Source organism: Phasianus colchicus, chromosome 7, assembly GCF_987193195.1.
Source record: "Phasianus colchicus chromosome 7, bPhaCol1.hap1.1, whole genome shotgun sequence".
Classification (NCBI taxonomy): Eukaryota; Metazoa; Chordata; class Aves; order Galliformes; family Phasianidae; genus Phasianus; species Phasianus colchicus.
The window spans coordinates 27,322,221-27,346,087 of record NC_143442.1 but is presented as its reverse complement, the minus strand read 5'-3'; the positions used below and the strand labels follow the sequence as shown (position 1 = coordinate 27,346,087).

Sequence of the window (23,867 nt, the reverse complement as noted above, 5' to 3'; positions counted from 1 at the left end):
AAACAAAAACAAAACAGGTTCAGTGGGAAATAATTGATATATAAGCAAGAGAAATTATGCAAAAAGGCTAATAACACTATTATTATGTAAATTTAGAAATAAATTCTCAGTAACAGAAAGATGTATTGTTTTACATCATTTGAGTTAACAAGTACTGGTCAAGAAGATAAACTACACTGTTTACTATTAAGTATTCTGAAGTCTAGATAGAGAATATCCACTGCTCCCCTTTCATCCATCAGGTTTATGATTTCATGTTGGTCAGGCATGACTTCATCTTGGTGAAACCATGCTAACTACTCCTGATTATTTTCTGCTCTTTCATGTGCTTGGAAATGATTACTGGGATTAGCTGCGGTGAAAATTTAACACTTGTAAAAAACTTGCAGCAATTTTGGGGTCTGAAAATACAATCACTATCATAATAAAGAAATACAGCCCCCTCATGGAGAGTGATGGTATAAAAGTCGCATGCTCTTCAGCTGGAATTTCATTTCTTTCAGTTCACCTATACATTTAAGACCTGAGCTGAGATGGTTATATTTTGCTATTACATGCTGCAGCATGCCCATTGATGTTTCTGTGGAGATATGAATCTGTGAGGCAATTTCATGCCTCACATTTTTCAAGGGACAACGTCTAATTTTATGTCAGAGGAAGAACTGCACAACCAAGTGCTCCAAACAAAGCACAGTGTGGGCACATTTAAAAAAACCCTCCCATAAGGGAATGTTACGTGTACATAACTATAACGGCTTGGAATCCACTTATCCTTTTATTTTCTATATAATAATTTTTGAGATACAGTAGGATTCTGTAATATTTAGAAGGAGTAAATGAATAGTGAATGAAAAAAATCACAGTTAAAACAAGTCTTTGTGCAACTGATATTTTAGATATTAAATACTTTACTTAAGTCCCCATGGTAAATAGAGGTGATTTTTCTCCACTTACCTGAACTACAGTCATTTTCATACATCCTACCTAGTTCTTAAGACTTAAAACATGCAAGTTTATTTATCTCTGTGAAGGTTAAATAATTACATAACTGTGAAGTGCAAATGAAGTTTTAACACAAAAACTAATGTGATAAGAAATAAATAGTAAAACAACTGGGGATTGGGCTACAGTACCTTGATTTCACTTCAGAAGTGCTCGAATTCATAAGAATTTCTAAAATGCATACTAGTATAATAGCTGTAGTTCTACATGGATCAGGGTCAAGTCTAACACTGTACCTGCAAAAGAGTGAATTAGTTTTAAGAGTATGTTACTTCTAGACTAGGCCACTAGATAAAATCCAATTTGAAAGCAAGGATGTGCTAACAACAACGAACATAAAATGAATAAGGCCATCCCCAGCTGAATTTAAATAATTTCTGAATCGTTACTTTCTTCAACCCATCATTGGTTCTCTTAACATCTACTTATATCATAACTAAAGCCAGATTGCATAGAAAGAGTGTTTCAACTTAATGGGAAGTCTTTGATGCTATAATAAGGTAAACAATCTGAAGAATCAAACATTTGCAATTGTAAGCATCATCAAAGGTTTGGATTCTTTTCTTCTACCCTTACTGACAATTTAAAGAAGTTACCTGAGATTTTTTAACCAATAAACTAAAGATGGCAAGTTGAGCAGAACAATCCACGTGAATAAGTTGAACACTGTAACATGGATCTTAAAACTGTTAGCAGCTTCAGCAGTTGTACTGCTTGAAAGAGACTGTGTTGCTTCTGAAGTACTGTCTATCAAATTCTGGTTTTTGGCTGTGCATCGAATGGAATTCTGTGAAGTTTCTTTTGAGCGCTCCACTTCCTGAAAAAAAAAAAAGAAAGCAAGAGCATGCACTGGCTTGATAGAACCCATACAAAGGGACAAAGAGGGAAAAGCTATCCCTACAGTAGCATATGAACTCTGATTCAGGGAGAAAATCTGCAATTTATCCCTCAAAAAGCCATCAAAAGCAAGTTCAATAGTTCCACTTTAAAGCATCTAGCAATTTCTCTTACACTAATAGTTTGTGTCTTTGGAAGAAAAGAATAGAGAGACATCTATAGGAGAGCAGAGATATCCTGACACCACTGCAGTGATAAGAAATGGAGTTCCTGGAAGGAGGAAGAACAGAATAAAAGAAATAATAAAGCATGTGGGTGAAAATTACAGGTGATCATTCATGGAAGAAATATACAGGAGGTAACGTAACTGGGAGTAAAACAGTAGCTCTAAGAATAAATAATAAAGATGAATTAGTAAGCTGGCAGATGCTACATTCCAATGACTGAAAAAACTACAAGATAAAAAAGATTATTTGGATATGGAAGAAGAGCAGTAGAGAACTAAACATAAGGAAGACCCAAAAATTCCAAAGAAATTTGTCTAAACTTTTCCTTGCAGACTGCTTTTTTAACTGCAAAACAGAACAGGTAGATATTATACACAAGTATCCACACACACTTTGGATACTATACATTGAAGTAACTGAAAAAGGATCAGAAATCAAAATGCATGAAAACCAGCAATATTTTGCTTCTTCTCTCCTTCCTAAATAGTTCCCAATTTACTGGAATCTTCAGACAAGTTCACTGCAGTGATCTTGAACCGTGACTGCGATAATTATATATGACAGAAGGTGACACTTGTGTCCTGTATTTCATCATGCACACACTAAGCAAACTGCAGCCACTCAGTTATCACAGCACAAGCTAATAGTGCCAGGGCGAGACGACAACAATTCATAATGCACGGGTTTGCCAAACAGTCTTTGGTCATACAATTTTGAACAGAAACAGTAAACACACTCACCCTATTCAGCTCGTTTTGCTCTGCTCTTACATTCACACTTAGTTTTATAACCTGTAAGACAGATTCACTTTTTCAGTAAAGTTGCTTCACATGAAATCTGTAGCATACAAGAAAAAATAAAGGAGCTAATTATTAATTGACTTTTTTTGTTCGTTTGTTTTTAATATCTAGGGCCTCAATGGAGATCTCTCAGGTTCAAAGACCACAGAGAAATCCTGTTGCTCATGCTGTGCTTTCTGCTGCCACCTACCTACCTCAGACCACCTACAGGCTGCTTCCTTTTGCACCCTTAACTTTCAGTCTTGTGCTCCCAAGGCTTCCCTAGAAACTAACGATAGCAGCTGTTTTAGCAACTCTATAGCCATAGGGTGAATCAGATACCTAAGTTAGATACTCTGATGCATGGAAGACCATGGAAACTGAATGGCAGGGACTAAATATGGATTCTCACGGCACCATTCAAGGGATCAGATTAGACATACAACAAAAATTCTAATTCATTATAGCCACATATCCATCTTCCTCCCTTTACTTCAAAAGGACCTGTGAAGAGTATTCAAGAAAGTATTCTACAGAATATTCCTCCAGGACCTTCTTTCACTGAAGCTTTTGTTCAAGGAAGTTATTAGCCTTCGATTTTATAACATGACATATCCATAAGATAAAAACTGCAACTAAATAAATTACTGTAGCATGCACATAGGACTGTAAATTTCTTTGAAAGAGGTATTATCAAAGCAGCAAAATCATTCTAAGAAGTACAAGACAAAGTTGGAAAATTAAAAAAAAAAAAAATTCAAGTACCTAAATTTCTTTTAAGCATACAATATGGTAGCCTTTATTTTTTGCTTTTAACACTTTTAATTCAAAACACACAAAATTCTGACTTCATATACAAATTCAAAATGGTTAGCTTTTCAGTACCTTGAACAAGTATTGAAGATAAATAATGAATAAAGCAAATGCACCACAAGTGGTCCAGCTAACCAGAGCAAGGGACCCCACCACGCAGAGTCTTCTGGGTGTAATCAATTTAGCTTTTGAAAGTACAGTAGGTCTGAAAAAAGACAGAAACACTCTCACACTTTGTAGTTTTGATGTCATTACAAGATATCTAACAATCACTCTGTTTCACAAATAACTCAGGAGAATGCATTGCTCCCAAATTGATTAAATACTGGAAAAATAAGATTAGACAAACATAAACACCAACTGCTACCTGACAAAAAAAACTTCATCAGACACCTTCCTGTAACCAACACATTATAGTTACTAGCTTGTAACTAAGGCATTACTTTTACTTCACTTGGGGAACACAGCTTCACATACTTCAGTGAATGTAAAGCATTAACTTATCCTAACTCTAAGATCTACATAGTCACTTAGTTCTTCTGTTGAGACAAAGAGAACGAGCACTGTATTATTATTGCTGCACATTCAAGTGACTCCAACTGCAGACATTTCATACACTGCAGTCTTCAAAGGTAGCACAGCAGCATGCAACAATAAGCTTACAATATTCATTTTGTGACATTCTTCTCAGACAGGAATTTCTGCTTGTTCACAGCATGAGTGACATAGGAAAGCTTATTGTGAGTCTCAGCTTTCCAGAAGATATTACTAAGAGACAAGTATGAAACTAGAATGACAAAGATGAGATGATGAGATAGAAAAATGTGGGAATGCAATGGGAAAGATAGTGCAATATCTATAATTTCTTGGAATTTCACTGAACATTCCAGTATTAAAATAGACAGTGAAAATGGGAAAAAAAAGTGTTATTTGGAAAACAACATCTTAAAAGCTTTTGCAACAAATACTGAAAATAACCACAAAGAGAAACATAGAATCATAGAATCCTTAGAGTTGGAAGGGACCTTTAAAGATCATCTAGTCCAACTCCCCTGCAATGAACAGGGACATTACAGCTAAATCAGAGGTTGCCCAGGGCCTGATCCTGCCTGGCCTTTAAAGTCTCCAGAAATGGGGCATCAACTGTATCTATGGGCAGCCTGAGAAGAGTACTTGACAGGAAAAAAACTCCACAGTCAGCTAATGACAAACTATTTGCTGCTGACCATATCAGAATTTCTTTAAAAACTGAGCTGAAGCCAAATAAATACTATTCTACTTAAGAGAGATTTATAAAATCATCTTCCCCCGCCTCCCCCCACCAAGAAATTCAGGACTGGAGCAGAACCTGCGTAAAATACTAAAACTGTGATATTAAAAAGCCATTTCATTTCCCTTTTGGTGATGCGTAACAAGGAATATGAGGCACTTCTCATTCTCCATTAGTACTTAGTACTAGCACACTCAGATGTCTAAAATCAGGCAGAATTTCATCTGTCCAACCATTCAAATCGAAGCAAACAAAAATGACCATGTTGCAGACATCTAAAAAAGCATAGAGTATAACGCTGTTTTACCTAGTCAGAGTTAACCATAATGAAGAGAAGATTCTCAGAGACGTAGAGAAAAATACTGCACTCCAGAAGGCAATGCCTGTCCCAAAAAGAAATAGAATCAGGGACACAAGGGGGAACCATGCATCCTGACTACTCAGTACAGCAGCATCCACCTCTGGTAGCAAGAGTGAATCCCATATCTCTCTAAACCAGTTAAACCTGCCAAAAACATGAAAGCAGTATTACTTATCACTTCCACTTGCTACAACAGTAAGACATTCAATCAACTACTCTTCTTACTTACAGCCTTTCAAACAAAATCACAGTCAGACCATAATATAATAATCATCCCACCAATAGTTATTCTGAAATTTCTTGCTTTAGAAACTGCTTTAAAAAAAAAAAAAAAAAAAAAAGATAATGCAAACTTACCCCTGCAGAAACACAACAATGCTTATAATAGGTTCTACTTTGTAGGGTTTAGCTGTTCTAACTAGTTCAAGTGAAAATTCTGAACACTGGCCTAGAATCAAGAACAGAAAGCACCTATAATTATTATTTTGTCATGAACTTGAACAAAGACTAATCACAACAAAAAGCAAATTCAAGAAAAAAATTTGAAAGTTCACTTTCAAGATAACCATGTCTTATGACAACACTGTATATCAGCCTACTGCATCATGGTTGGACTTGATATCATAAGTCTCCTTCAATCTAATAGATTCTGTAATTCTATGATCAGAGGGCCTTATTCACTGCATCATTCATGGTCAGATTGTATGGCACAAGAGCTTCCAGAGGAATTCAGTTTGTTACAAATACCAACCTGAATTTAAATGAAAATGCATTCTGTCTTAAGACATGTCTAACAAGCAGTCTCCAAATCTCAACTTCATGCAAGATTAAGTTGTTTTATGTATTTTAACATTATATTTTAAATTTTTACATGCATTTTTAAGTAGTTTTCTATTAATACTAAAATATGGTGCAACACACTAATCACAAGGAAAGAAAAACAAACTGCTAGAACACAACCATGGAGAACTATCAACAAAAACTGAAGCTAAAGAATGTATATCCAAAGTATTTGCTCGAGTTCAATGATACCTGGCTTAAAAAAATATCACAACTGCTAAATCATCAACAGTAAATTCGAGAAGCAATTAATTCAAAAACACTAGAAAAAATATTTTTCCAGAAAGCTACCTGTTGACATCAGTGTACTCAACTGTCCTCCATAGGTAAGGAGAATATTAGAAACAACATAGACAGGAAGAGCACCAGCATGGAATCTTATTATCTGAAAGACAAGGATAAGAAAATCCTTTGTATACATACACACACAAAAAAATCAACATCAAGTCAGCACAACAATTTCACTGGAAGATCTATCCTAAAAGATGCTACCAGTTTCTTGTTAACATGTACAAGTATTTGATAACCACTCTTAACAATTAATGGCATATATGGACAATACTCTCATAAATGACTACTCAAATGTGTTTTTATAAGGGATCAAAATATAAACAGAAGCCTTTCTTTTTTTTTCCATTTATGACAAATACAAAAAGAATAGAGTAGCACATTACTGGTAATTCAGTAAAATTCATAAGCAAACCCTAAAAGCAAAAGGCACTTTCCAAGCAAAACCTACATAGTTATGAATCCTTTCAGACTCAAATTTCATTTACGTTTTACCTGGCATCCACTGTACAAGTAATGAAATAATATCCCTTTACATAAAGATAGTACAGAAATTCTTCTAAAATGATAACAAAATGAAAAATCCTCGATATAATTGCATATTTTCAGATACAGAAACTTGTCAATAATATTCCAGAGCCATACTTAGGATCTTGGGAATTTAATTACTTTTCAGAATTTAAAAACTGCAGATGGGTGGTGTATTCTTACTGACACCAATATAGAAAAGTATTCCTCAGGCATAAAAGGAAGAAAAATAGTTATAGAGACAAACTGAGCTACTTATGCTTTTTTAACCCTACTTTTGTTTCATGTCAAACGTTCAAGTTTTATCAGTACTGACTCATTAGGCAAGACAGTCAAAATGACTTCCAGTGCCATACTTTTATAGATACTGGGCTAACTACAAAGACAAATGTTCAACATATACACTACACTCTTTAGAGCTAGAAAGATTTTCTATCACGAAAACGGGGGCATCGTATGGGATGATTTGTCAAGTGAGAAAGTTTTAACTGGTCCTCAAATAGTGCTCCTTTTGGCATCAAGAAGGGATTTCATGTGCCACAGCAGGAGAGCAAGAAAGGAAAAACTTGTATTGAAAGTCCCTCTTACTTGTCCAAGAATTTGTAAAAACGACGTTCTCAGAATTACCTGCATAAAAAAAGATAACAGATAATTTGAGTGTTATTTTGCACAATGTCTAACAAATACAAAACACTTTTAAGAAACCAACTTAACTATGAGAACACAACAATCCTGTAATTGAAATGTACAACAACTTACTACCAACTTTTTTTTAAAATAAATACTTTAATGTTTTGCATAAAGAAGTATAAGCCCAACTTTCAATAGTCCTCTAGCTTGGCAAAACAGTTGTAACAAGTACTACGTTTACAAATTGGCCAAAGAGCAGAACTTCAAATTTGCTTAGTATTTGTCTTGCTAAAAAACACCCACAGTGATTTGAAAGACTGAATTATACAAAAATTATACATTGACACAAATTAGCAATGAAATGTTTCTTACTTCATACTGACAGTCTGATGAAGAGTAAATGTTTAACACTGGAAACCCGCTCTCATTTTCAGGCTGAGCCATGTGCAGCTTCGCAGAAATTTCAGTAAACGATGGGACGCTGAAAGAGAGCAACTTAACTGTAATCTTTTCCTCATAATAAAAAAGCATAACACGCTTTTGTCTTCAGCACGCACTCATGAAACACCAAGTGCCATCACAAGATGTGAACTGAAAGGCATACTGAACTTGCTTATTCTATCAAAAGAAACCATAGAACGGTTTGGGTTGGAAGGTATCTTATAGTCTGTGTAGCTTCAACCCTTCTGTCATGGGCAGGGACACCTTCCACTAGACCAGGTAACTCAAAGTCCTATCCAGCCATCCAAGAACTATTCAATATTCTCAAGTCACTGTTTTCCAGTCTACCAAGAGGCATAGTATTAATGAAAACTGACATAACACCTCACAGAACATGTAAATATGCTAAATGAAGAGAATGGGTAGGACAGATTGTCAAGAAACAATTCAGCTTCCTGTAAGCATTAAGCTGCTGGAGTAGAAAATACGGGAAAAATACCTGAAGTTCAATCAGGTTGTTCAACTACAATTCATGAGTGACACACATTTCAAGGGGTATCATTTGTTTTTGTCAGGGCTGTACTATTGAAAGAGCTTAGGGCTACTCTGTGATCAAAAATCTGGATTACAGGAAGAAACCAGTATCCAGAGCAAGCTCAAGTCCCCATTCATTAAGGGGTCAAACCTTAAAATTACCAGGAAATTGAACATCCACTTCCAGAAAATAAGTAATAACAATTAACAACTAATAATAAGCAAGCAATTAATTTATCTATTAGTAGACATTGTGAAGAAAAATCCAAATAACTTTGTCAAGAAAGGCAGACAGATAAATGAGAGAAACACAAAAGCAAAGCACTTGAGACTGGAGAATTTGTCTCATGTCAGAAATACACCCACAATGGAATGCTCAATCTCTTTCAAAACATAACAAGAAATTAGAATTGTTAAAGTCCTTACTTAACCACAGTTACTGAGTCTTCGTGTGACCAGGGTATACGAAGTCTGTAAACACTAGGTTTTCTTTCTGAAAAGGAAGATAATTGCAAACAAAATTCATTCAGAACAAGATGTGGCAAGATCTGCAAAAATTAAATGAAGAAAATTTAATAGTTCCACTGAATACAGACACAACATTTACTAGGTACCATTTCCTCAAAACAATGCCAAAGCAAGAATACATACACACACTGCTTACCACTTATTTACATCTGTATATCATACCTGACTCAGTATAATTTCACTTCAAGACTTTTAAAATGCAAGTAAAACAAGAAGTGGCCTACAAATCATCATACAGAAGCATTTTGCTTGTATTTACATTTCAATTAAAATCACAATGCAGTTCAGTGAGCTTAGCATTGAACAAAAATGACATTTTTAAACACACGTTGTTACATAACAAGACAAGACACCGACATTTAAGAAGCAGAACATTTACAAGAAAAACCTCTGGTTTTCACTTGAAAGCTATTTCCTCAAGCTAATAAAACTTTGTTTCAAAAAAGAAAAAAAAAGTCCTTAAGCATCCCCTTCTGTTTGAGTTAGTGTTTGCTCAACACTCAGATTTGAGTGCCAGGATTGGTCAAGTACTATATAGTTGAGAAACACTTGCAATGTAACACAGAAATCTACTTAAAGTTGAGCTTTCCTTTGCTGAGAAGCAACGAAGACCAATTCCCCATTTTCTTTGAACTTGATAAAAAGTGAGAAATGGAATGATGGAACAACATATTCTGAATGTTGTCTTCGAGCAAGTGGAGGAAAAGAAGGTTATCAGTAGCAGTCAACATGGATTCACAAAAGGGAAAACATGCTTGACCAATCTGATAGCCTCTGAAGATATCACAACCAGCTGGGTAGCAGTGGATGTTGTCAACCTTGATTTCAGCAAGGCTTTTGACAGTATCTCCCATAACATCCTTGCAGGTAAACATAATAAGCGTGGGATAGATGAGCAGTGAGCTGGACTGAGAACTAGCTGATTGGCAGAGCGGTGAGGGTTGTGATCAGCAGTGCAGTCTGGTTGAAGGCCTGTATTTAGCAATGCACCTCAGGGGGCCAGTACAGGGTCTGGTCTTGTATAACATCTTCAACGATCTAGATGAAGGGACATAGTCCACCCTCACTAAGTCTGCTGATAATACAAAGCTAGGAGGAGTGGCTGACACACCAGAAGGCTGTGCTGCCACTGAGTGAAAGTGAGGTTCAATGAAGGCAAGTGTAGAGTCCTACATCTGAGAAGGAATAACTGCTCACATCAGTACAGATTAGGGGCTGACCTGAAAGAAAAGAGCTCTGAAGAGACGGACCTGGGTGCCCTGGTGGACAACAGGTTGACCATGAGTCAGCAGCATGTCCTTGTGACCAAGAAGGCCAATGTTGTCCTGGGGTGTATTAAAAAGTGCGAACAGCAGGTCATGGGAGGTGATTCTCTCTCTCTACTTTGCCTTGATGAGACCTGTGTCTAATTACAGGTTTCCAGTTGAAGAAAGACAGAGCTTCTGAAGAGAGTCCAGCAGAGGGTCACAAAGATTATTAAGGGCCTGGAGCATCTCCTCATACAAGCAAAGGCTGAGAGACCTGTGACTGTTCAGCCTGAAGAAGACTGAGAGAGGATCTTATCAATATTTCTAAATCTCTAATGAGCAGGAGTCAAGTGAATGGAGATGGGCTCTTCTTGGTGGTGCCAATGGACACAGACAGGAACACAAAGTTCCACACAAACATGAGGAAGTACTTCTTTACTTTGACAGTGAAAAGCACTAAAACAAGCTGTCTACAGAGGTTGGGGAGCCTTCTTCTCTAGAGATATAAAAAACCATCTGGATGCTTTCCTGTGCAACCTATTCCAGGAAACCTGCTTTAGCAGGGGGTTGGACTAGATGATCTCAAGAGGTCCCTACCTATCCCTACGACTCTGTGACTCTGTAAAGTATTAGCAAACGTTTGATATGTTACAATAGGTTATAATAATGTAAGGTTAATAATAAAGTTAAATAAAAGTTAATAATACAGTTATAATAATACTGCCTAGACTCTATTGCTCAAGTGGACTTGTATTTCTGCAAGTTTTAGCCTGGAGAATTTTCAGCAAGGTTTGTGATATAAATTTATACTTTTGAACACATATATTTACCTATCAGTGACTGGCAGTGGCTCTCTACATGTACTTTGAAAGCTTGATATACCTAAAACATCAAAAAAACCCAACTTAGTCTCCAAACAGCGGTTATATCAGCTTAAAAAGTAAGCACTATTCTTACTTGGTTGAAGTGCTGAAGCTGTACATTGTAAAATAAGCCAGTTGAATTTAATAGAATTTTGCTTGAAGAAAGGCCTGTAAAGAATATATTATTTCAAAATATTAGATACCACTAATTTGAGAACTCAATAATTCTTCAGATCCTTTTTCCCCCACAAGCAATTTACGTGCTTCTATATCTCTTAGTCAAAAAAGCACATTTCTTATTTGTTTGTTGCTAGCAGGAACTGTATTAACTTTCATAAAAACAATTCATCTCCCAAAAGACAAATTAACTAACTAACAAAAAACTCTGACCATTGGAATTTTTGGAAAAAAACATTATCCAAAGTGCTAACAATATATGTTTCATATTTTTTCCAAAAGTAACATGATACACTTACCAAAGGAAAAAAGATTTGTTACAGGGAGCTGTACTGTTCTGGAATCCTCTTTGAAGAATTCACAGTCCAAAGTAAACTGCAATTCAGAATATTCAGCACAGATCTAAATTCAACACAAGACTAAAGCCTTTGCTCTAGCCAATTCCTATTCACAGTGTCAGGCCAAGTACAAGACACAAATACTGAGATGTCACTTTTCTACACTCCACCGATCAAAAATGGCAGTTTGTTTGTTCTTATACACAGCAGTACAAGTTTGGCTATCTTAAGCATAACTTGTACAATTCTCCTGCTTTCAATCATCTGCAACAGTCTTCCAAAGACTATCCAAACAGCTGAGAAAGATCAGAATCCAGTTCACTTTTTTTGTTCAACGGTGGGATGGGAAGTGGGGGTGTGATGTTGCAAGGAGAGTGATCTGTCCCAATTCTTTGTACCACTGCCTAAGCAGATAGAACCTCTAGTTTGACTCCTAAAGTTTAATTACATAAATCAAAGAAAAGCATGCAGCAGATACAATTTTTACCATCTCTAATACACATTTAACTCACTTGAAAATTACTTTCCATCACATTGTAAGTTTATCAACTGTGTTCTCTTGAAAAGCAATTTCCATGATTTTTAACAGTGAACTACAACTCAGCAGGTTGTATTTCCCAAATTATCTGTGAGATTCAGAAGTATCAAACTGTGTGAAATTCAGTCTAACACATTATTTGTGGTTTAAGAGCTTGCGTGGGTGTCTGCACCACTCTGCCCAGAATCCACATGTTACCTTCAAATATCAACAGCACTCTCTGCTACCTTGGATACAAGAATTGATTACACTAAAACAAATATTCAAGAATGATACCAGAATATTAAGAAAAAAATGCAAGAACTTTCAAGAAGAACTCTGAAGAAATTGCTCAAGAAGAAATTGCTTGAGAACTTTTGCTCGGCATGTTTCAACTACTATTCATGCTTTAAGTTTGGCAGTTTATCAACTGCAAACATTTATTAGCTTAAAGAAGTAAATGGAGTTAACCTTCAAACCACACTGTAGTGTAAGGTATACAGTTTATCAATGCAATTTAGCACATATTTAATCCTTTATCTTTAGGGCCTAAAAGCTACAAACACTCTAAGCAAGCAATTTCCATGTTTCATCTTTTTACCTTATTGCCAGCTGAGGGTGGTACAAGAATGACAATGTGGGACAAAGAAGGATAGTCCTGAAGTTTCAGTATTACAACCTCAAAAATTAAAAAAGAAAAAAGAAAAAGAAAGAAAGAAGAGAAAAAATAAGAATCGTTACTAAACATTGCTCTTAGCTCATCAATTATCAGATGTCCACTTCTTATATCCCTTCCTCTGGAATACAACTGCATGTTTCAATGCTGTAAACAGTACAGCTTTATCTCCCAAGACACAGAACAACCCACTGAACACCTTTCCCTGCTCCTACAATGCTTACCTTGATGGTTGGAAGTAACTCAGCTTTCCAGGATAGATCAGTAGCTTCCAGACTGCAAAAATCCAAAAGAATGTACATTGAGGGATGAACATATTCATTAGCTAGGCACTACATGTTGACTGTGTACCAGGTTTCCCCCCACTGTACACAGATTCACATTTGTGAATTGGGAACAAGTCTAAACCTACTGCAGTTGGCTACCAGTCATTAATCAAACTATAGTCAATCACTACAGATACTGGAAATCTTGTTCTTGCAATAACAAAGTAAGTAGAGCTCTAACTTTGTCATGTACAGCAATCAGTAATCACACAACAGCCAACATCATGAAAACTCTTAATAAACAAACGCAGCATCAACATTGAATTAACATACAAATTTTAACGTGTTAAATATCAAAAGTATCCATGCTTCCATGAATACCAAAACCATATCATATAGAACAACAATTTTGTGTGCAAAACTGGTGTGCATCTATGCTAAGTTATATAATGAACAGTAAGAAATTCATTCAGTCATTTAATATATTACTTTTAGAATACCAGGATTACATTTATTTCTTTAAATAGTGCTAAAGGATCTCAGGACAATGCTGATTTTGCTGCAGATTTTACGAGGCTAGGTTTTAGACAGCACTCCTGCACCATGTTAACCTCTATTTGATGCCAGTCAAAGGTTATACAGAACAGTAACAGTCAAACACACTCCAGCACAGCTCCTCAACATCACACCAGCCCAAATCTATCTGGAAGCTTTCCCTAAATCTAAAGAACAAATCGAATTCACGTGGAGATAACTTTGAAGAGGAAAGCTAAGTCAGTGTTAAGAATAGTTTTGTTTTTTTTTTTTTTAAATCCCTTTTTGTAATTACTGTAATGACATGATTCAAATAATTACTAGTGAGCCACATTTCTAAATATTTTCATATAATAACAGCAGTAGCAATTCTGAAATAAGGAAAGAAAAAAAAAAGATGCTTCACTTTTTGAGGGCTTCAAGTAACGTTTTCTGTCTTTGCCACAGGATTCTAAAGAGATGTTACAAAACACACAATTTAGGATCCAATATAGCATAGAGCAACAGGAACAACTTTTTACTGCTATAAAAATAAAAAATACAGCTTAAAGAAACTTCACTCATTGTATTCTGCATTCATGCAGATATTTTGAGAAAGCCTATCTTTCCTGTTTTCTTGCTGAAAGCACGAGTTATTAACAGCAATAATTCTACTTTTGTTCCCTATCTCTTCTTAAAAAAGGTATTTTATGTGCTCAAAAACTGAAACGTAGTCTTACAAGATCTGTTTAAATAATCATTTATACTCACCATACTGAAGAACTGCTATTCATACAGCCATAAATCCAGCTACTTGTGTCCTGTAACAGCAATACCATAATAAAGTACATTACTGATGTATTAATTTATAAAGATATTAAAAATAGTAATTCTTTAACTCAAACAATGCAAGAGTTTCAGTATTCCAATTGTTCTAAAATTCTTTGATAGAAGAAACTGCTGCAATTAATTTACAAAGGAGAAACAAACTTCCACCCTTCACCTCATTCATCTTCTGTTCAGTACATCTGCAGTAGCTATCTCTATAGCAACCAAACTCTCTTAAGGATTTAATATGCTGAAGTGCAAAAGCAAAAATGGTGACAAAAACGGTCTCTCTCAAACTTCAGTTGCTTTTAATGAAATGTATCCATGAACTTTTATTTTCTTCCATTTCACAGCCAAGTCAGACTTCTGCACTAACAGAAGTTAACATGAAGTCTGGTATCATCACATCGGAACTCCAGTTGTGGAAGGATGAAACATCAATGTGAAAGGTGTTGTTTCTTTTTTTGGGAACCATTTTAAATTTTGTTTGTCGTTTTCTCTACTTATGAATCAGTACTTTTCTCTTAAAGCAAACCCAACATTTGGCAAATATAAGTAAAGACTTTGAAACTGCTCCTGATAAGAACAATTAGAAAAGCACTGAGGATATACACTCTTCTTCATAATGATGGTCTGAACTTCCCTTTGCAGTAAGGAGGATAGGAAGGATGGAACAGGAAAGCACCTAAATTTTCTTGCCACTAATCCAAAACAGTCATGTAATTCTAGGAGGTATATTTATCAATCTCCAGTTTGCCAATAGATTACATTCCTTCTTTTCAAAAATATTTTTTAAATTCTTTCAAAAACATCTTGGCTGAAATGATACATGTAGAACTAAAAATACAACGTATGCTATCATCTCTCAATAAAGGAGACAGCTGAGAAGGTGCTATATTCTTAGTTGGCTCTCACTCACTTCCACTGTCTAGTGGAAGATTTCTGTAGAATTTCTGGCTCACTTCAATGTTATCATGGGAAAACAAACCTATAAATAGCCTTCCTGATTTACAAGTATGGCTGAATCCTGGCAACACCGAAAGTAACTTCTTCATCTAAAGCAATCAATACAGCTACACCAAATTAAAGAAGAAAGCAATCTGGGGCTAACAGTAATAGAGCCAGAAATAAAACAGTGAACTTCAGGTGGCATGGAAGGTTTCAGACCTCATATACTTAGCATGACATGCTAAAACAAAAAGTACATCTGATGCAAAGCATAGGCTGTGACTGCAAGTGGATGTTATTAATTTCAACTACTATTCACTAAATTGTCTTAAAATATGCAGTGGATCCAAATTAACACCATAAATCTATAAACAAATTCCAGACAGAACAATAAGTATCATCTCACCAACATAGTGTTTTCACAGTAAACATGACTGTAGGATTCTCTGTGGCTTGCAAGAGGAAATGTGAAGTATTTTCCATCAGAATCCTCAAAAGAAAAAAAAAATGCTTGTTAGTAGAAAGGACAAACATAAAAACACAACAAAGAAAAACGTTACTTACATTGTAAGCTGAATAAGTCCATTTTGAGGTTTTGACTTCAATCCACGTGAAAGTTCCTAAAAAACAAATAAGTCTTTATTTGTCACCCTGAAGGAAATATTCTTCCTTATCTTTCAAATCTCATCTTTCTTTTATTGCCTAAGTCTTGTCTCTCATCTATAAGTGGCCTTAAATTTTACAAGCTTTATTCCATTCACAGGTTTGCTGCTTCTTAAAATTATATGCAACAGTTATTGTCAAATATCTTTCCAGGGTGTCTAACAAACTAACAGGGAAGTAACGTAACTCTAGGATCCCATTATTACATATTAGTTGCAAAAGAAAAAGTCTATGGATTTCAAAATAAGGCTCTCAAGAAATCAAAATAAACAAGAAACCGAGTAACATAAACATAATTAAAGGGGGACAGACATTAAATTAAGGCAGCATTAGAAACATTCCCAAATTTTGTTTCCATCATCCTTTTAAGAAAACTAATATTTATGTGAAACTTATGTGAAAGAAAGTCAAAGATGAGCTGAATACCACGTACAAGAAAACAGTAGGAGTTTAAAGATACAGCTGGAGAAAAAGAATGATACAATAATGAATAGACTTGATGTATAAACTATGCAAGTTGTGCAAGAAGGTTAATATTTTTCTTCTGTGTAACCAGAATAAGGTAATCACTCATTTAGTGTGAACAAACACAGTTCCCTAGGAACTAGAAATTTTGATGATCTTCTGCAGGACACATTCCAGCACATCAGTGTCTTAAGTACTTTCTCGTAAGAGGGTGGCCAAAACCAGAAACCAAAGTTCTAGCTATCTCAGCAGCTCTGCAATAGTTTATGTTTTAAAAATTTCTGAAATAAAATGGTTTTCCTCAGTTCAGACCTCTTCAACAGATCTAGGAATACACCTGTGCCCTACAAAAACATATTTTTAGCTCCCAAGAATTCATACGCTCAAGATTTCTTATCTTTTAACTATGCATTCTTAGCAGTAACAAAGAAACCACCAGTAGGTGAGCCATTTTGCCCTGCTTCTTGATACCATTACGAAAAGGAAGTCATTGATGAAGTAGCCCAGGACATTCAGAATTTTCTTAAGTAGCACAGAATTATCACAGTGGCTCTACAATACTCACATTATCTTTCTAACAAGAATGGGATGTAAGCATAAATTATAGTCTACTTTTAACGTCCAGCTATACCCAACTTCTGAGACTTTCTATTGGACATCTTGGTATATGTGTCTATTTAGCTTGTCCCTCAGAATCAAAGGCATATAAAAATGACACACTTATTTTTGCCCCTAACACTTACAACCTATTTAGTGCTGGAAACCATACAAACACTGACCAGTTTACATTTAAAATCTATATTATTATTTTAGCAATGTCTAAAAAAGGACAAACTTTATTTCAGGAGTTTGCTGGTAAGAAGATCAACCAAGGAGTATCACTGAATCCTGTTAAGGAGAAAACTGCTGCACACCTGTAAGTTCTGTGAAAGCTTCAGGATTTTCCTCAAATATCTTTCCAGGGTGTCTAACAAAGTGGTGATTCAAAACAGACATTCTCTTCTTGGGATCCTCAGTTATCTTAAGGAAAACAAAAAATAAAAATTAATGAATACCATGATCAGTAGAAATGCAGCTTAGGGGTGCTTTGTATTCTTGCCTACTCTTAACACTTAACACTTTTTGCTTATATCTGATCTAAATGTCACCTGCTTTACACTGAAGCTATTTTCCCATGTCCTGTTACAATATGCCCCGCTGAAGAATCTGTTCCTTTCCTTTAGATACTGAAAAGCTGCTATCAGATCTCCCCTGGTATTACTGCTATTATTAGTAGTATTCTCTAATTAGACACACATACCTTCTCAAAATATCACACTTTTGGCAGAGTTGAAAATTCTTAGGTTTATATTTACTTCTCTGGGGTTATAATTCTAGCTTAATACATCTCATTTAATCTTTTTCCATCATCCAAACAGCTCTAAGTCTATGCTGGGCTTCACTTTTGTTCTAATTTATTTGTTTGTTTCTTTTCCCCCAAATCAAATCACAGAGACTAATGTTTTTTCTTCAACACCGTGGATATTACAGTTGGTTTCTGTAAAGTTTTACCCTTCAGCACACTGTCAGTCTACTTCAGAACAACTGCAATGCCTTTCTATCTCTGTAAATTTCATATTAAAGTGAGCACACTTAAGAAACCAGTGAAATCTGTACCACAGATTCTGGAAAAACAAAAACCAAACATTTGTAAGCCTTCCTCTTCTATGCCTGGGGCTCTGCTCTTGCATATTTCCAAGCTCTGGACCTTAATCCCAATCCCAATTTATTGCTGCCTAACATCTCAGAAAGAGAACAGAGTACCAAGGGAGATTTCCCAATAATTTTCAAGAATTAGGATGTGTGATATTTCTTTAGAAAAGAAATAATTGATGGTAACTAGAGATAAACACATCAGCTTTTCTTTGTGCTAGTATAGGATTTGTGTTATTTGCCAGCCATTATAACAACATACGGGAAAGTTTCAGTAGTATCAGGCCTGAGATAAACTACCGCAGTTTTTCATCCTTAATACATGAGGTATAAAAGGGGAGTCGAAGACACTAAGAGATTCCGTTCAAAATTTGTTTGTTATGATGCAAGTTCAACAAAACCTACTGCACTAGTGAATAAAAGTTCAGTCCACACTCCAGCTATAAAGCATCAAGAAATAATAAAATTATTTATAAAATAATAAAAATTAATATAACATCTAATTATTTCTGACATCTTGAGCAAATAACACAAAGCCGTGGGATTTTTTCAGAGACCAACAAGGTAACAATTCTCTCAGCATGACACAGAAAAAAAAAATCAAAAGTGAGCCTCCTGTCTATCAAGGTGTTATTTATTCTGATTAAGCATTCTTCAGTGGAAAACCAAAATGCGATGGAGATTACCTACAGGATCATATTTACAAACCTGCCTTGTGTTCTCATCTATGAGATCAAAAAAAGCTCTGATGGTAGCCAGGATCAATTCTTTGCACCTGGAAAACAGAATAAGTAAATTGAAATCTAGAAAGAAATTATCCAAGGGAATAAAAGTAGGAGGAAGAGACAATACTGTGCTGACACAACATCGTTGTATAATGTAAGAAGAATAGAGAACAGAGAGATGTTTGGTCAGCCAATTAACCTTTGTCTGATTTGCTTACCACACTATGGAGAGATGGTCTGTTGAGGCCCAAGCCCTAGGCACAGCTGAACTCTGTTTGGAGAAGGAATAGAGTTAAGACATTCTTTTGGTAGTCAGTATTTTAAAATACTAAGCATGTTTGTTGTTTTTTTTTTTTCTTACTTAAATCTATTTGGGTAATTAAGAAGATTTTCAGGGAAAGTGTTTGAAGAGAATTACATCTTCAGACCAAAACCTTGTTAACTTCAGCAAAAATAAGAACTTGTAAAACAAAATGACTAAGGAAGTATCCACGCTAGACAGCGGAGCCTAGTGGTGAAAGGGCAAATTATGTTAAAGAATAAACTCACCAAAAGGTCTTCAAAGACTGCTTCTATGACTAATATTACTAATTTTAGTAAGTGATCCTGGCATATTAGAACAGAAAAATGCCAGCGAAGCCTGCTGCTGAAAAATCAAGGACATCCTCAAAATAAAAGATCATGAGAACATCATGCAGACAGAACTGGATGGTCTGGAGCTATACGTTTGTACAAGTGCACCTACTGCATGTAGGGACTAATATCAAAAACCTCCCATAGAGATTATCAGCTAATAGTACAACTCAACTCAAGTAAACTACGAAAAACTATGAATTACAGCCAAGAAGAAAAAAATAAAGCAGAACAAATAACTCCACCATGTTAAGGTAACATAGTATGTGTTGTTAAATCCAGATGACAAAACAATAAAGAACTGGCACCACTATATAGGGGATCTCATTCAAAATTCTGGTGACCAACACTCAAGAGAAATGAAAGTGCAGCAGAAGCAGAGAAAGGTTCAAATGCAGAGGACAAATGCAGAGTTAATCTTCTTAGCCTAGCAGAACTAGAACTGAGACTATTTATAGATAGTCTTCTGCACAATGAACAAGGAGGGAAACACCAACCAAATAAAAACTGCTGCAGATAATATTTCAAGTTGATGTCAGAACAAACCCATTTACAAGCTGGCTTACACACTAGATGAAAGTTGGAAGCTGCAATTTTTCTTTCAAACCCTACTGGGGAGTGTTGTCCAGTGCCTTTCATGAAGGCAACAGGTAGATAGGAGGCATGAAATGAAAAACAAAACTACTTCTATGACGTTGTTTGATTAACATTGGAAAGGGATGCTTGTAAAAGCAGAAGACTGGACTAGATAGTCAGAAAATGCTAACTTCTTTCAAAAATAAGCAATTAAGGAAAAAAAAAGAAAGTGGCTCAATGACAGAGTTGTCCTTTTGTAATCAAACAAGAACTCTATACTTTTACATTCCATCTGTTAGCTTCCACATACACACCTCTTGCAGAACGCAAGAAAATAAAGAGTGAGTTTAGAACAGAAAAGTGCAAGAAGGTGATGAAAAGAAACAGCCCAAGTGACAGATGACTGGAATCCACCCCAGCACATACTTTTTCAATAGACACATGATGTTCTGCTACATTAACTACTTAGAGTACTATACGTTATATACTTTTTCACACATATTACTCATATTTTGTTTCACTACACTACATACTCAGGCTAAAATCACATACTGATACATGCATTACATAAATAGCTATTTAACACAGCTCCATGCAAAAGCAAAAACAGGTTTGCAGGTGGTTTTTTTTTTTTTTTTTTTTTTTTTTTTTACCACAACAGATAAGGCACTGTCATGCTGACTCAGTCTTGGTAGAAAAGCCAGTCCTGAGCGAACTTGGTAATCTCTGAATCCTCCCGCCACAGAAAGGGTAGTTAAATTTCTTAAATCTTGGGCCTTTAGAGTCCAATGATTGTTTACAGCTGTATAAAAATCTGTAAAATACATCACAGTTAATGATAATTTCCACACATCTATTTTAAATACAAACATACCATAAGAATGTTTAACTAAAAGTTTCTGTAAGCTCCCCTAAAGACATTCAAGACCCAAGCATCACTCTGTTTTAACTGTTGTTTGAAACCCAAGGAGGTAGTAGTTGGGAAAGACAGACACACTTTCTACATTAGCTGAGCATTTACATTGTTTAAGTAGCAAATCACAGGTTTATTTTAAGTACAGCCATAGTCCAGAAACAGCAATGAGGAAATATTACAGTCAGTTGTAGAAGAAAAGATTAATACAAATACAATAAATCAAATTCAGCAGCTACAGATGATCCATTTCCTTTGGGTGCCATAAAGAACAAAGAAAATAAATGTCTATTCTTTTCCTTCACTAATTCCTTAAAGATCTACAAGGAACAATTTTCACTAAGCATATATTTCATCAGCACTATTTAGTAAAATCTGTCATTCTAATAAGTTAACAGTACATAAATAATGATTATACTTATCTTATAGAGCAGACAATACATTGCTGCTTTTATACATATATGAAAATACGTTATGTAAAACATAATTTTATCTATATTCAATATTCATTCTCCCTGACTTTGAGGGCAACAAGCACTAAATTTAACAACTTCCACAAAAATATCTCCAGTTAGTCAATTTATTTAATATAGAAAGTCACTCCAGAGGTCAAATTTTACAAAAAAAAAAAAAAAAGAAAATATCATTCTCTGCAGAGCTTACAAATTTAGTTACATGCTCTACAGCTTATTAAGTTTATATTTAGACTCTCAGTCCCTTCACAGGAGCTCAAATCCACAAAGTCAATTTTATACCACACTTTCAGTAGCTGAGTGCTCTCAAGCAACCATCATAATAAGAAAGGAATAGATTAATGACAGTAAACAGAACAGTATATTTTGCACACAAAAGCTGCTCTAAGGCCACAGCAATTTGCAAGAATCTCACCTGTTACTGCTAGAGAAAAATCAGTAAAGAAACAAAATGTACTTAGGTAAACTGCAGTCCTTACCAGTAAGATATCTGTCCAAAGGCATTACAGGTGCAACATGAGGTGTAGCTTGTGTAATGAGGAGGTTTATAAGTTCCGGCTTAAAATTCTTCAGGGTAAGCAGTGCTCTTGCAACAAGACCACCCATGGAATGACCTACTATGGCAACGCTGGTTGGTGCAAATTCCTGACCCTTAAGCAAAGACCAAAGGGTAATTAGCATATCAAGAACAGATTTAACATTAAACTAAGTCTCCTCTGGCTAACAGATGTCCATTTTTCTCCTCAAATTCACTTGTATTCCCTCAAGGCTAATACTAATTAGAATAACACAGGCTAGCAGAAAACTTTTCTAGGAAAAACCAGATAGAAGTTGATGCTATATTACTATTTTAACAAGTTAGGGAAAATTTAATGCTCTCCTACAAAAAGGCATGTATTTCACATAGAAGTATTTATTGTGAAACAACAAAAAACCTAACCCAGATTTTGGGATTATCACAAGCAGTAGAAACATATTAAAAAAGAGTCTCCCTTCTATTATTGGCATGTTCAACACATCATAAACCCTCCCTCCCTTATTCACAATCTTCTGCTTCCAATCAGAAGAGACAGATCAGAATTCCATTCAAAAATAGAAGTAAATAGTTTAGAATATGTCACTCCTTACCTTGTACAACTTAAGAATTACTTTTAGGCATTCATGCACAAATTTGGTCTGCCGTTGGAGAGTACCACCATACAATGCAACCAACTCCTCATTAAAGTTGACACTGAAGAAATTAAAATGATACTTGAAGTCAAGATCCTCTGCCTTTCTAAGAGCGATGGAGCCAAGAGAACGCACTAGGAAAAGAAATCACATCAATTAAGCGGCGACCATTAGACCACCCTTACATCATAATTAGTATATAGACACATAAATATGTGACCTATTAACAAATGCTATCTTGAATGCAACTCAAGTCTTGCATGAAAAAGACAATGAAAAACACATTCAAAAGCAAACGTTTTTCTAAATGCAATCTTATTTTGTTTCACAAAGGCTGACTTGAATATATAAGAAATTAGAACAAAGTATCAGCTGGCCAAAGACAGTACTAAGTTGCAAAATGGAAAATGGAAAACTTAGTTTCTTTTTTTGTAAGAATTCTTCTGATACAGAGAAGTATTAGTAAATATGTTATAATAAAAGCTTACAGAAGAAGGTGGGAAAGAATATATCTGATGAGATGGCAAAGAAGGTTGCAGTGAACTAGCAAGAACTGCTGCTCTCAGCAGCTGACTATATAGACACAATGTCTAAATCAGATACAAGATCAGTGATCATGCTTCTCTTCCTAAGGACTTCACTCACACCTTATCACCAAGAGGGTGAAAATGCAAAATGCAGAAATTCTTCAGCTCTGCAGACAATGCTCTTGCTAGGGCTTTCTAAAACTTCTTGAAGACCATCAACTTTTAGAACAACATTTCCAGAGGAGGGGAAAATGAAAGCACAAAGAATACTTTTCACACCTGAAATCTTGAGGGAGAAAAGGCCTTGCTTCTGACCTGTCATCCACCCAGCTGCTGCTTACTACAGCCTTCAGAGTGCAGAACTCTCACTGTGTTCCACATCTGTGACAAGTTCCTAACTAGAACTCAGGATCTCTAATCTCCCAGTCTCAGGTTCGTTTCCAATATTTCAACCAGACTATCATCCTCTACTCGAAATCTGAATTTTGGAAATTTTAAAAGCTTGATTTCAGTGCCCATGAAAGATAATGAAATCACATCTTTCAGAAGTGCCCAAAATATACCGAAGGAGAAGCCCAG

At 35.5% G+C, this 23,867-nt stretch overlaps 1 protein-coding gene across 3 annotated transcripts in view; it reads right to left on the bottom strand.

Moving 5' to 3' along the window:
* Positions 1–23,867, bottom strand: part of PGAP1 (post-GPI attachment to proteins inositol deacylase 1) — a 33,083-nt gene that overhangs the window by 3,428 nt on the left and 5,788 nt on the right. For 2 of the 3 annotated variants that reach the window (XM_031601153.2, XM_090144288.1), the window contains exons 3-26: positions 22,720–22,895; positions 22,071–22,242; positions 20,859–21,019; positions 19,215–19,267; positions 18,980–19,046; positions 17,494–17,599; positions 16,016–16,071; positions 15,858–15,941; positions 14,447–14,496; positions 13,121–13,172; positions 12,822–12,899; positions 11,665–11,740; positions 11,283–11,356; positions 11,156–11,207; positions 8,977–9,043; positions 7,948–8,056; positions 7,534–7,572; positions 6,421–6,514; positions 5,647–5,737; positions 5,236–5,433; positions 3,731–3,863; positions 2,807–2,857; positions 1,599–1,819; positions 1,134–1,238 (exon numbers count right to left, since the gene is read on the bottom strand). In XM_031601153.2, the coding sequence (XP_031457013.2) occupies positions 1,134–1,238; positions 1,599–1,819; positions 2,807–2,857; positions 3,731–3,863; positions 5,236–5,433; positions 5,647–5,737; positions 6,421–6,514; positions 7,534–7,572; positions 7,948–8,056; positions 8,977–9,043; positions 11,156–11,207; positions 11,283–11,356; positions 11,665–11,740; positions 12,822–12,899; positions 13,121–13,172; positions 14,447–14,496; positions 15,858–15,941; positions 16,016–16,071; positions 17,494–17,599; positions 18,980–19,046; positions 19,215–19,267; positions 20,859–21,019; positions 22,071–22,242; positions 22,720–22,895 (2,365 nt within the window). Of the gene's footprint in view, positions 1–1,133; positions 1,239–1,598; positions 1,820–2,789; positions 2,858–3,060; positions 3,135–3,730; positions 3,864–5,235; positions 5,434–5,646; positions 5,738–6,420; positions 6,515–7,533; positions 7,573–7,947; positions 8,057–8,976; positions 9,044–11,155; positions 11,208–11,282; positions 11,357–11,664; positions 11,741–12,821; positions 12,900–13,120; positions 13,173–14,446; positions 14,497–15,857; positions 15,942–16,015; positions 16,072–17,493; positions 17,600–18,979; positions 19,047–19,214; positions 19,268–20,858; positions 21,020–22,070; positions 22,243–22,719; positions 22,896–23,867 lie in introns of those variants that run through there. The other variant, XM_090144287.1, reaches the window with a different exon arrangement.